This window comes from Ips typographus, linkage group LG11 (genome assembly GCF_016097725.1).
Source record: "Ips typographus isolate SLU linkage group LG11, UJ_Ityp_2.0, whole genome shotgun sequence".
Lineage (NCBI taxonomy): Eukaryota > Metazoa > Arthropoda > Insecta > Coleoptera > Curculionidae > Ips > Ips typographus.
This window is the reverse complement of record NC_138432.1, coordinates 7201612-7215928: the sequence shown is the minus strand read 5'-3', so window position 1 is coordinate 7215928 and position 14317 is coordinate 7201612. Positions and strand designations below refer to the sequence as shown.

Genomic DNA, 14317 nt, shown 5'->3' with positions numbered 1-14317 from the left:
GATTTATTTAAGCAGCAATACCAACTATGTAATATAAGAATATCACAAATCATCATTATTAAGTAAACCATGTTTAGAAAGCAAATGTGATTTTAAAGACACTCTTTGCAGGAAAGTATAACCACAATAGTCACAGACATAAGGTCTTTCATTTGTGTGTTGTCTTCCATGAACTTTTAAAGCATAAGGGCTGCTGAAACATTTATGACAAGTATTGCAAACAAAAGGTTTTTGGCCAGTGTGGGTTTGCATGTGTTTTCTCATTTCATGTACCTTTTTCCCACATAATGGACAAGCTGACTTACGATAGTCTGGATCTGAAAATACACACCACATTTCATTCACTCATATAACATAAACATTCATTTACCTGAATGAATTTTTAGGTGACCTGTATGCTCACCCTTCAATTTAAATACTCTACCACAAATGTGGCAAGTATAAGATCTGTTGGAATGCACAAACCTGTGAGTTCTCAATGATTCTGAGTTCTTAAATAATCTACCACACTCTTTGCATTTGACAGGGTTGTCTGAATGAACTCTTAAGTGTTTAGTTAAATTGTCTGATCTAACCACAGTGCCACAAATGTTGCATACACCAGGTAGAGAATGTTTGCTTCTTTTATGATTGTTTAATTTCAGTTTGGAATCAAACCATTCTTTACACTCACTACATTGAAACAATTTACACTTTAAGTCTTTCATCACATCAAATTTCTCTTCAGGTATGTCTTTTTCTTCTTTAAACTCCTTTTTACACTCATCTTCTGATTTGATATTTTTTAACAACTCTTCAGGCTCTAGTTTCACAGCTAGAGATTTCATTTTACTTCTAGCTTTGTGTACATAGTCTGTTGTTTTTAGGGTTTTAAGTCTGGACTTTAAGTCACAATCTGTGGTAATTATTACTTTGCGGAAGTCATAAAAACTGTTGATATTTTCATAACATTCTTCACATATTTGACTGGATAATTCTTGGTTTTCTTCAATCTGAAATTAAGCAGATATATGGATATCACAGAAGCACTTATTTTTATCTTACCACTACAGAAGCAATAGTTTCAATTTTGTTTAGTAAGTCATTATTATTTTCAAATAGATTTTGTGGGGCTTTGGGGACGCGAAGGCAGGTTCGACATACGTTAGAAATATCCATTTTTCACTAATAATTAATTCTTAAAACTGTACAGTAGTATTTTGTTTATCATTTTAATTGTTGGGTTATTAAAAAAACATCAAAAACACAAAAAATGACAATGACATAAACGACATTTGACACTAACCAGATGCAGGCATGGGTCCATTTCCATTAGTGAACTCGTGTTTAACAAATGGAAAGGCCACAGGCACAATCCTCATTTCTGTTCATATCAGTCATTTAACATTTTTTTTGGTTCTTTTTATTGAAAATTATTGGAAAAGCATGATTTTTATAGAAAAGAACCATAATCAAAGTTAGTCTTATAAATCCAGTTTGAAAAATTTTATTAAATTAACCCATAAATTATCTTTTTTATGTAAAAATCGTCATAATATTAAATATGTCATGGTTCACATGGGGGTTAATCCGACTAATATTTTAACTAAACCTTGTGACTTTCCAGACGAGTAATTTAATATAAAGGCCGTCTCAAAAAGAACCTGTTTCAAAGTCAAGTTTTTAAGAAAAGGGAGTGTGGTACCCTCTGTTAGGTATAACAATAGTACCTGTGCCCCATGAAACCCTTAAAAATGCGACAGGTTCCACACACCCTCCCAAATCGAAAAAATAATTCAGGCTTTTCCCACCTGTTGATACAAACTAGGTATCTGAGAGTTTTTGCGTTGACACCCTATTGCATATCATCTAGCGAAAACTAGAAGGAGCGCTGCGTTGAAAGTAACTTGGAATATCTCAAAAACGCACATTGAAAGCTCTTCAAAGTATTTAAAATTAATATTTTCTTGCTGAATCTGATTTACGGACTATGATGTTAACGACAATGCGAATGTTCTTCAAATTAAAACGCTCGTGAACCCGCTAACTGCGCGAAGAAGTCGACTTTCGTAAGATCCCATTCCCAAGTCCTGTTTGGAGAAGTGCGCGGTCGCGCTGACATGTTTACCTACTTTTAAATTTAAGCCGTAAAATAGCAAGTTTGGCAAATTTTTGATAACGATATGCGCTTCGTCATTACTAAATTATCCTTGTTTTATCGTTTACCAGTAAAGTTTTCTCACTGGGATACAGGCGCATTTATTGAAGTCATGATTTTACGCAATATGCTCGATTCCCATCTCTACAAGGAGATGTACAGGGCCTGACTCTGATATTTTTGCGGTCGTTGTAGGTCAATTATTACTGTACGAAAGATAATCAATTTCAGCAGTAATAGTAAATTAAACAAATTAATAAACAGTCTTTAATTTGCTAGTTAATCACATGACAATACTTATTAACTACCTATTGACTGTCACGTGATGTGACGTTGCAGACAGCTGCAGATAAGGCAAGAAAAACCTCAACGAAATCATGTTAAAGTAGCTAGATAAGTTGTTTCTCACCAAATACGTTTAAAATAAAGGCAACGTTACAATTATATTTTATAAAACGCTTATCAAATGCCTTCGATATTTTCAAGATGACAGTTGACCTCTAGAGATACTGTTAAATGTCAAAAGTTCACTAACCCTACCGTCCCTAACCCAACTTTTTGTTTTCAAAATCAAAAATTAAAAAGACTTGATTAATTAATTTTACATTTAAAAGGTTTTTACTGGAAGTGGCTTAAATTCTTATGATTTATAAGTTTAGAAATTAACATTGTATAAAATAGTAGGTATCTAAAGTGTAGACACTTTTAGGGTTTTCAACTTCTGTTTGAATTTTAAATTATCATTACTAATAATAATCGTATCAATTTCAGCAAAAACAATGAAACCAATCAATTTTAAACTAAAAAACTGTGAAATCCCGAAAACAGCGAGTCGTAAAAGCAAGTCCGGTCCTGTCCAGGGCCACGATCCCACTTCCCCTGCCAGGTCAACGTCAACCTGGAACGGCTCGAAAAGCGGTCAACAGAATGTGTACAGGTGTTTTTTAATGTAGACGGTAGTTTCACAATTTACGTTTGTTCCCAGTCCCGTAAGTATGCCCGTTTTTCATTTAAATACCCCGTTCGCCCAGATTAAGGTTATGGCACTGTGTGAAAAGCTGTTATTTGTTGATATCTAGTGCATAAAAGTGCAGTGTTCTCATTAGGGACATCCTCGTATCCCAAATGTAACGTTACTCGGCGGGCAGGCCTCTCTGCTTACGTGTTCAAGCCTTTGGCCTGCTTTAAAATTTATCCATTTACAGTAGGTTTACTTTCTAGTCGGGAATTGCGGGTTTGTTGTTTGTTGCTATCAAAATTTCATTAGAATCGCCTTCAGTTTAAGAACTTTGTGATGTAATTGTTTAAGTGTGCAGACATACAGAACCAACTTTTCTAGCCCGTGGCCGTTTACATGACCTGCTGCGAAAAATAGGTTACATCAAAGGTGGGCCCCATTCTGGTTATTGAACTGGATGTTTTGCAATTACTGTTAGTTCTGAATTTCACTGCATAAATTCTTTACATTTGCTGTCTATTTGATTTAATTTTTTGGTATTGGTTTGGGGATTTCAGTTTGTTTACAACATAATTAGTGCACTTGTTTACAACTAATAAAGAAATTTGTTATTCAAATGTATGTGATGTCCTTTATATAGGATTTTCAAGAAGTAATTAAAAGCATATGTAGTTAAAGGGTGTTCAAACAACACCCAGTATGTCATACAAAAAATAAGATGAGGTCTTTTAGTTGTATTTGTTAAAGATTTCAGGGAAGAAATAAGACATGTCATATATTGTATATATTTTATACTTTTTGGGATAAATAAGATGTAGTCTGTGGTCATTATTTGCTTTTTCCCTGCAAACATAGTATATTATTTGACCTTAGGTTTTACTAACCTAGATGGACAAAGCATTCACAAGTTCTTGGTTTTTTTTTTTAACAGATTTACAAGAATATCTTAGTATTAGGAATATTTCAAAACAAAGATGTAGCAGAGTTGTTCAATCCAGACTCTCAATGATAAACCCTCTTTTATTTGACTCATCTTAAAGATTTTGTAAGTCAAACCGTTAACTCCATATATGCGTCACGAAAATGGCGCAACCTCTATAATCAGGTCTCATTTAATTTTTAAAGAAGCATGCCGTAAAAGTTCATAATTTGCTTTGTTAAAGTCTTGTTAATGGTTTTCATGTACTAATTCAGTGTGAAATGTTTTAGGTTTTCATTCATCTATTTAAATTCACCTGCTCAAATAGTTTTGAGTAACTATAATAGCCAAAGTAGCAATACCTATTCTAAAACCCGAAATCAAACTAAACAAACCATCACAACGTTAAGAATGTGCTTTTAAACAGATGCTGTGCAACACACCTATTTGGACTACTTGAAATACCAGCATTTTTTATGATGTTCTCAATCCATAAACAATAATTATTGTTTTGATGTCCCTCATGTTTGAACTTTCCAGTAGCCATTAAATTTGTATTTTCAACCTAACTGACAACTTATTTCTTATTATTGGGATTTGAAATTATGACGAAATGCTTCAATTATTAGCAATAATATTAATTAACGAAATAAAATGTGTATCTTGTTACTGGGTGGGTTTTATCATTTACTCTCAATTTTTTAAATATTTTCAGAGAGTGTTTGATGGCCTGCCCAAACTCCCCAAAATCGACAACATCCCGGTGATCATGGCCAATACTGCCACAGAAAATGAGGCAGATTCTGGTAGGTAATGATACTCGTCCAATTTATTTAATTTAGGGTCTTAAATGTAAAATTCAGTTATCAAAAATCAATTTACAAAAATTACGCATAGTAATTAACGTTTATATTAGGAGGGCTTTCATTCACAAAGATTAAATAAATTAATCAGTTAGTGAGTAACACTGATTATTTATTACACTGGGTATACAGTTGTAGTAAATAACCATTATTAGAATAACTAACTAGCACATGAAAGAACAAAAAGTTTCACTATTATCTAGCAGATAATTTACATCATTTGAGTTTTGATATACTTATCAATAGGACTAATCTCGATGATATCAATCGTCAATGTGCTTTTAAGCAATAATATTACTGGATTGAGCTGTTACTACGTTTTTATGTTTTATGTATTTTGTCTTAAGAGGCGCTGCAACAGTAGCCAGATTTAAATTACAATAAACTATTTTGGAATACCTCCCCTACTTGCTTGATTACATTAGGTTAATACATTTGAGGTTTAAAGGCAATTTTTTATGATAGTTCTTAATGTGTAAAGTGCTTATAAGCGATATTGAAATCATATCTTCTTTTAGGAAGTAATATTGTACCCATAGCACTTAGGCAATTAGAGAAACAAGACGATGATCAAACAGAAGACAGGGTGACGGGATCAAACTCAAATTACGACTCATCTGAAGGTAAGTAAGTTATTGGCATATAATGGGTGTTGTACCCTTGGAACAAAGGGTCATATAATTTAGGTAGAGGTTGAAATTACTCCAATTGGACAATAACACTAAATCGTCGGAATACGGATTATTCTACTCAAAAAAAAAACTTTTTGAGCTACTTTTACTAACTGACAGGGTCAAAACGACACATTTTGAATTAAAAGCTTGTAATATATTTGGGATATCTCCAAAGATCATAAAATAATCCAAAAACTATTGAGAATCCTTTGTTTTGCCCAACTGGATAATTCTCTGCACTTGAACTAGTGCGCAGGTACTAAATAATATCAAAACATCCTGAAATGGTTCCGTTTGTTAAGGGACGCTTATTTTTGTGTGAGATCGTGATATAGAAAGTCTGGTTTAAAATGGCTCCTAAGCCCGTAAAAATTACAAAAAAGAAGTTTGTTACTTTGTTGTACCTGCAGCCTGTTAAACACAAAGGTAAAGTTACAATTTAGTAATAGAATATAGAGAGAAAATTTAGATTGTTTAGGTAACTTACCGGGGTTGACTTACCGGGATGCGTTGTTTTGTACGCTAGCTTAATTACGAGTTTAAAGTCTCATTATTATAATTAGGTATCGAATGTTCTTATAGGTTCAGTCAAGTTTAGTTTCTGGGGTCAAAATCTTTTTTTTTTGTTTTTTCTTTGTAAGAAAGCGAAAATACTGGGTGATATATCTGAGAAACTTCTCTAGATATATTTAAAGATTTGCAAGTATGCATGTTGAAAAAACAACAATACAGTAATTTTGCCTGGGAAAACCGATTTTAATACAATTTGGACATGTCCATCTAGTCAAGTTAGTTCCCGTTCGGCTTTTATGACTAATTTGGGGTAGAGTAATAAAAACCCGGCAAGATAAATTCGTTCTACTGTGATTAAGTTCTTAGAGATTAAAGTTTGCCAATATACTTTAATGAGGGTGTAGTCCAATGGGATCTGGGAAATTACCACAAATATCGGTGTAATTTGAACTTTTACTTTAACCAAAATTTTGACTACTCTCTGATCGCAGCACTCTCCAGTTATTTTCTTTTAAGGTCAGTAAACTAGGATAAAACTTGCAAATAAAAAGTGTTTATTATCCCGGTAATAAATATTTACAACCCCATTTAAGGTCATTTAAATAAATACCTTTGTTAAGGCGTCCTCTTGGCGAGCATGCTGTTTATCTAATATTTGGGAAGTCTTAATTATCATAAAACTTTACAAAATATCCTTGTACCCATAAGTAAATCTTTTAAGGTATGTTTTGTTTGACAAAATACCTTTAAGGTATCATAAAAAAAATCATATTGGCAGGATGTTGTAAATTTTTTGCAAGTAGGGCAACAGTGGGATTTCTTAAAATCGGTCGCAATGCCTTTGGGTTTATCCCGTCAAAGGCAGGTAAATTCTTTGCTTAAATTATCCTAGTTTTATGGCCCTTTCCTATAAAATTTGCAAGTATATCCCTTTTGTGAGTTCTTCAGTTCAGTTTTAGCTTGGGTAGCAACGCGTAAAGAATTATCGCAGTGCACAAAAATGGCAAAAGGGAGGAAAGCTGGAAAAGGTATATTTTAAACATTCATTTGTTTCAATTTCAATTATTTAGTGTATTTCAAAACTTGTGCTGACCCTGTGATTTTTAATCAAAAACTCCAATGTTTGTGTTAGTCAAGATAGTAATTGAACAATGATAAGTTTACAAATATTTTTGTTGTTGATTTTTGCAACCTCATTTAGGTACTTTTTAAGTTGCTCGTATCAGGCTTGTTTTGTCCTGTAAAACTGGTAAATTTAGTGATTTAGATTGGTACATTATTACACTACGTAACAAATAATCTGAAACTTGGCATAGGCTTAGAGGAATAGAAAAATCGCATTTTTTGGGTTTTGCCAAAGTTTGGCCTATATTTTCTCGTGTTTTTGTCTAGGATCTAAAGAAGCCAACGCAAGATTTTATTTAGGTTACCTACCCCATAACGTATGTAAATTAGATCAATTCAGTTTTCCGACATTTTTTCAAGATAACTTAAAATTTTATACAAAAAGGTGTAGGAAAGTCCATTTAAACTATCGTAAATTTAGCTAAAAACATATTTTTACGATTTTTATCAATTCTGTAATTTTTTTCTATAACAAAATCCGTTGTTGTCTATTTTCAATAGCTCTTGAGGCAATTTCTTTCTTAGCTCTTCATTTATTCAATAAACTAATAGTTATTGAAAATGGGCAAAATCGATTTTTTTGTAGCAAAAATCGCGAAATTGATGAAAATCGTAAAAATTCATGTTATTAGCTAATTTTAAGATAGTTTTGGATAGATTTGAGCCAAGCCCATTGGTGTAAAACAACTTAATTTAATTAAGTTTTAAAAAAACTAAGTTATCTTTAAAAAACTTCAAAAAAATGCTTATAATTGGTAAAAATTGGCCTAATTTAAGTAGGTTATGGTTTAGGTAACCCAATCAAAATCTTGGGTTGACTTCTTTTCAGGTCTCCTGACCATCCTACAACGTGTGCACCAATGTTTCAATCTCTAAAGCGCAGATGGCATTGGTGACATCCTGTCGAATTTGGTTTCCTTGTAATGTAATGTAAGTAATGCATTTAATCAAAAGGTTTTTCAAAATTTTTAGGGGGACACAAATGCACTAGATGTGATTTTGAGGCCTCAACAGCCACTGCTCTGACGAATCATATTACCATTTCGCACGCATCACCAAACGAAACCGAAATGGAGGTGGCTGAAAACAACAATCCACCAGCAGACCGGGCTCATAGGTAAAAACATCATTTTGTTATCTGGTGCAATTTAAACATGTTTTCCCAATTTTCTAGAAAAATGTTCGAGTGTGACGTCTGCAATATGAAATTCTCAAATGGCGCCAACATGCGAAGGCACAAAATGCGGCACACTGGTGTAAAGCCATACGAGTGCAGGGTGTGCCAAAAACGGTTTTTTCGGAAAGATCATTTAGCAGAACATTTTACCACACACACAAAAACGCTCCCGTACCATTGTCCCATTTGTAATCGGGGATTTCAACGTCAAATCGCTATGAGGGCGCATTTCCAAAATGAACATGTTGGACAGCACGATCTGGTCAAGTCTTGTCCATTATGCAATTACCGGGCTGGGTCTATGAAAAGTTTACGAATTCATTTCTTCAACAGGTATTTATTTCACAATTTATTTTACAAAATGTGATTTTTTTTAATGCTTTTAGACATGGTATTGACTTGGATAATCCAGGAGCGCCAGGAACGCAGTCACAGTTAATAGCAGCTGCTGCTCAGCAGGGTTTCAGTCCCGTTGATGGGGCGCTCAGCTCTCTAAATCAGCTGGGGTCAAACTTGTCAGTAAGTGTGACGTCAGGCGCTTCAGCAAACTACAGTGACTCTGGTGACTCAAATGGGAACCGAAGCGCAGACAATGCCACACCACCAATGCATTTCTTGACCCCACACGTAGAAATTTCTATGGCGGATGCCCCTGCTTCTGTATATTCACCTTCAACTGTAAGTAATATTTTATCGAATAGTTTATAATTAATTTGATATCAGTTTGAGCTGATTTTCTTTTTTTTTTAATTTTCGTAAACAATATCTTAATTGAACTTAGGATTCACAACAAAGAACCAGCAACTCATCACAAGCAGAATCAAAGTGTATGGTGAACGGGGACAGTCCAAGTTCGCCACAATCTGCCGATTCGAATTCAAATGCCCCAACCAGCAGCCACATCCAGCCCAATTCGTTGCGAATGGAACAGGAAACCAACATAACGCCATCCATTTCCCTCATTCCTATTAAGCAAGAACCTGGTGAAGAGTACAACGACAGTTCGAAGCGAAACGGACCTGGTAGTGTAGGGGGGGACTCTGACAACGTCACCATTCAGAACGCTACGAGCAGTAGCTTGAGTTCACTGATTAAGGTTAGTTTGATTGTGTTATCAGTTTTGTTCTGTAACTGAGGTGGTTTCATTTGTTGGCAGGTTTCCCCTTTAAAAAGTTTACTGCGCGACGATTTGAAGAGAAAATTGATCTCCAGAAGTAACTCGTCGAGTAGAGGACGTTCGACTGCTTCCCCTAACAATGGGAATTCGGAAAATTCCCCGACGGATGCAAATAATATTACAAATGGTAAGTTTCTTTGATTTACTCATTAATAAATCAGTAATTTTTGTGGGATATTTTTAACGGGCTCACAATATGGCTATATCAGGGTGGTCCACCAAGATGATCGCCAGAGGCCTCTGGCAGTCCCAAATGTCTCTAGAGGCTTCTGCAGTTTTAAATTACTCTTTTAGAGGCTTCTGGCAAATCCAAGATGGTTGCCAGAGGTCTCTGGCCGTCCCACACTTCTCTAGAGGCTTCTAGCAGTTTCAATAGGTTTGTTGAAGGCTTACAAAGCTTTTAGAGGCCTCTGGCAGTTCTAAATTACTCTTTCAGGGCTTTCTGGTAGTTTCAAAAGGTTTCTCGAAAGCTTAGAAAGCTTTTATAGGTCTCTGGCAGTTCTAAATTACTCTTTCAGGGGCTTTTGGTAGTTTCAAAAGGTTTCTCGAAAGCTTAGAAAGCTTTTATAGGTCTCTGGCAGTGCTAAATTACACTTTTATAGGTTTCTGACCAATCCAAGATGATTGCCAGAAGTCTCTGGCCATCCCAAAGGTCTCTAGAGGCTCCTGGCAGTTTCAAAAGGTTTCTCAAAGGCTTGTAAAGCTTTTAAAGTCCTCTGGCAATTTTAAAATTCTTGTTAGAGGTTTCTGGCACATTTGGAAGTTTTTAGGGTTATTCAAGCAAACTCTTTAGAGGCTTTTGCCAGTTTTGAAGGGTTTCTCAAAGGCTAACAAAGCTTTTAGAGGCCCTACCGTATAGTGTTTCCTTTTTTTTTTTTGGGTTCTACGACAAATTCTGGACATACTCGTATTTCATGTATTATGTTGTATAATCAGTATCTGTGTATTTAAAATAACTAAGTTGGTATTTACTTTCGGAATAATCGGATGTGCCACCATTTTGAAAATATTTTAGATGAAACTTTTCCATAATGAATCCCGGTGGTTCGTGGTGGACCACCCTGCAGTAAAAGGTCAATATTTTCTTAAAAACTGTACTTTTGTACCCATTAAAAAAAGAAAAAAAACATGAACAACATTTTGTTTGTCTGTTCTTTCATGTATTTTGTTTTTGACAGGTACAATAACATCGACTGGATCAGAACAGCCCTCCGATTCTTCCTTGTGGCGGTTCATCGGAAAGAGGTATTTACAATGCTCCTTCTGCGGCATTGGCTTCCCGGATCAAACTCTATACTTTTTACATAAAGGTTGTCATTCGGACGCCAATCCGTGGAAATGCAACATTTGCGGCGAGCAATGTTGCAACGTTTACGAATTCAACTCGCATCTGCTTAGTAAAAGTCATCAGTGACAATGAATGTTTAACTCGAAACCTAAACGGGGTTTCGGCTCAATTGCTGAATATCAAACAAATGTTTGTATTTACTCAAATTTTATTCTGAATTTCCGGTTTTGCTCATGTTTTTGCACCGAACGTTTTTGTGTGTATTTTATGGCAAATTTTCTAGAAAAGACTATTCATTTATTGACTAAAAGAAGCTCAATTGAAAAGCAATTATTTTCTTACTAAATTTGCTGAGAAAAGATTCGAAAAAGAACCTTAATTTAAATATTAATTACTTAGTGTCTTTTTTACATTTTACGACATTCCCGATTTATTCATTCCATTGTACATAAGTAAAGAGAACAAAATATTAATTTAATTGCAGGGTTGCACGATTTTCTCTAGAAAACATAGTTATATTTCAAACGTTTGTTTTGAAACTTTAATGTTTTTGTACATAGACAGAAAATTGTATTTAGACAATATGTATAGAGTGCCTTCTAGCAAGTGATAATATGACCCAGAACATTCCGTTTTTGCATTTTTGTTTAATAAAAGTATTTCCAGATTTGGGAGTTTATAAAAGGTGTCCGTTTTTTCAGCCCCATGATGAATATTTCTGTTATTTGAAAAAGGGACAAAGCCCAACCTATGCCCGTTTGCTCAACATTATTAATTAGCACTTTCATAGGATTTCTCTAATTTTTAGATAACCCCAGCAAGCTGAAATCAGTAGCTTGTGATTGGCCCTTTTTTTGATCAATCCCAATATACTGATTTACGCAAATGCTGCACATGTAGGGTTTGTGATCTTATCACAAAAATTACGAATAATAAATAAAAACTGATTTATAGAATGGTTGAATCCAGTAAGTCAGCCATGAGGCTCGAGAAACGGACGGCCTGTGTATAAACAATATTAAAACTTTGATGAAACATTGCATACTTGTTATTTATCACGTTGAACCCAATCTCTACTTATATGTTTAGGGTTTCTGCGTGAGATTTGTTTCCTTCTTTATAAAAGCTACAAAATACTATTTTTTATGTCAGTTTCAGTTAAACTGCGGTAAAATATAACCTAATTAATCAGTTAAGTACAAGGATTTTTTGACCACATATATTTTTTTCTTTTTAAGTAATTTACAACTCAAAAGAGTCTACAAGATCGGTTCATTTACAAAAAGCGAAGTGAAAAGTGAGAAACTTTTTTAAAAGTATTCTATACCTTTCTGAATATACTCGAAAGCTGCCAGAACTTCGCGAATTTACGCTTTTAGTGGTTAAAACTGTAAACCCGAAACCCTGCCCTTCGTTTCAACGTAGTTGTATACAGGTATGCAATCATTAAATTCCAGGAACATGAAAAGCCGTATGCGCTTTGTAAATTCTGGAGTCAACCATGAAATAATGTATTTTTTTTAAATCTACTCGTAAAAGAGTTTTGATACTGGGTTATAATGTGATTTTTATCAAAAAATTTGTAGTGTTAGGTGATTTATTAATAAAGTGCCTGAACTTGAACACTCAATATCAAGTGCATTATACGAAACAGTATCCGTCCAAAATATTGTTGGAATTTACACTTTATATAATATACATACATCGTGTTAGTGTAAAAAGTTTTTATAGATATATCTTGTTAAATAGTTTAAATCAGTTGACGAGAGTCAAACTTGTTGTAAATGTTTAGTACTCACTAAACATACATTGAGATTTATTTAAACGTAAATTTTTTGTTGTTTTTAAAGTATATTTTACTATTTTGTAGTAAGGTCCACTTTTTTAAGCAACGTGTATTTATTTTTTGATTATTAAGTAATCCTGAGTAAAATTTTATTTAGGATTGCTTGTATCCATTTAGTTAGCAGTAATAATTTTGCACATTCCACTATTTTAGGTTAAATGTACAGTTTAATTTATTGCTTTGTTAGTCATTGGTGCAATACATTAATATATAGGTAAATTTGCGATTTTTTAAAGCAACTATTTATTTATTGTATTGCCGGGTGAATCAGCAATTTTGTGATCAAGCTGACACTATATTTTGATAAACTTTTACTAGTTTCCCCTTTAGTACACTTTATACAAAATATTCATAGCATTGATGGTTAAAAGCCACTCTGTATGTATAGAAAAAATATTTATTTTTAATTTATCTGTCTTTTAGTTCCATGTAATTGTTTGTGAAGTAGTTGTTTTTTTTATTTTGGTGGATGGGTTTAATAAAGTTATTTTTATTTTCATATATTGTGTTTTATTTTTTGTCTTGTCAATTTCATACGTGAAAGACACCTCTCACTTTTCTGCTTTAAAATTATATAAGAAGTAACCAGTGATGTTTTCTTATTGATTCATTAAAGTTACAACATACAAAATAACATATTTAATTCATTACTTCAACTTGTTTATTTTTATTGTAAAGGCTTTAACATTTCAAATTACCAATTAGTTGAAACTTAACGTGTGAGTTTCAGGTCAATTAATTAGACTATATTATACTCTTCCAGTAAATTTAATATAACTCATTTTACCATTTATGATCAATTTAAATTGAGTGAAAAAGACCACTTTTTTGTCGTACATGTTGCAATAAGTGGATCAATTTACTGCCCATTACTAGAACAAATCGATCGGGATTATCAATCGAACTATCCCCCTTCTAATTGCTGAGTTAATTATTTTATTAACACACAGATGAAGACGGACTTGAGGTCAACCGCAGACTTGACCAACGAGCCAATTACGTTAAAAATGTTTAATGGAAGTGGCAGCATATTTGGGCACTGCCCTATCGCTCTCTCATTGTTGGATGGCACAAACCAGTTCTTAAATTCCACAAGAACGGATGAAATCTTATTTAGAGTTTTGTTATCACTTTTGCAAAATCTTTTAGGTAATTTCCCTACGAGGAGGGTTCAGTAACTTTGGTCTGTCAAGACGCGATAACTTCAAACTGAAAGTTTCCACGAATCAGGGTGTTTACATTCAGGGGCTTTGATTAACTTTTCCTCTGGGTCAAAGGCTGTATAAGTCTAGGAGCTCGTTGGTAACCGCAAGAATTTCCCCTCGCCGCCATCACCGAGTGTTCCGAAATCCCCTTAGGCCAGACTGAAGTCAACAAAAATCGGACACGGGCGTACTAGACTAGGAGATTGTACTACCACAATTCATTCAAATTATCACTTCCAGAAAATTGTTATAAAGCCTTCTCTAATACCAATGAGTGCATAATTATTATAATCTTCAATTTCCCGGACATTTCGATTGAAAAACCATTTCCTTGCAAATAATGCTCTTGTTAATACCTTCCGGCTTAAGCTAGTTGATATATTTAACCATATGATGGCATTACTGTAATTTACATCATGACTTATTTGTAATCAT

The 14317-nt window shown here is 33.9% G+C and overlaps 2 protein-coding genes across 11 annotated transcripts; one reads left to right on the top strand and one right to left on the bottom strand.

Moving 5' to 3' along the window:
• Positions 1–2: 2 nt before the first annotated feature.
• LOC145735439 (uncharacterized) lies at positions 3–1253 on the bottom strand. The gene is made up of 3 exons (XM_081989343.1): positions 1045–1253; positions 371–992; positions 3–317 (listed from the first exon to the last, which is right to left on the bottom strand). Exons 1-3 carry the CDS (start codon positions 1156–1158, stop codon positions 43–45), a joined length of 1011 nt encoding a protein of 336 aa, XP_081845469.1. The 5' UTR covers positions 1159–1253; the 3' UTR covers positions 3–42.
• A 1465-nt stretch (positions 1254–2718) lies between these two features.
• On the top strand, positions 2719–13176 carry LOC145735835 (uncharacterized). Of its 10 annotated transcripts, none has more exons than XM_081989935.1 (9): positions 2719–3126; positions 4730–4824; positions 5396–5500; positions 8162–8306; positions 8364–8699; positions 8753–9044; positions 9148–9462; positions 9523–9670; positions 10722–13176. In XM_081989935.1, the coding sequence occupies exons 2-9, from the start codon at positions 4806–4808 to the stop codon at positions 10955–10957; spliced, it is 1596 nt and encodes a 531-aa protein (XP_081846061.1). In that variant the 5' UTR covers positions 2719–3126; positions 4730–4805; the 3' UTR covers positions 10958–13176. The 10 variants fall into 10 exon arrangements, with proteins under 10 accessions (XP_081846061.1, XP_081846064.1, XP_081846068.1 ...); XM_081989933.1 differs by having other exon boundaries at positions 2720–3126; positions 4730–4820; XM_081989936.1 differs by lacking the exon at positions 2719–3126 and adding an exon at positions 3183–3524.
• The last annotated feature ends 1141 nt before the right edge of the window (positions 13177–14317 follow it).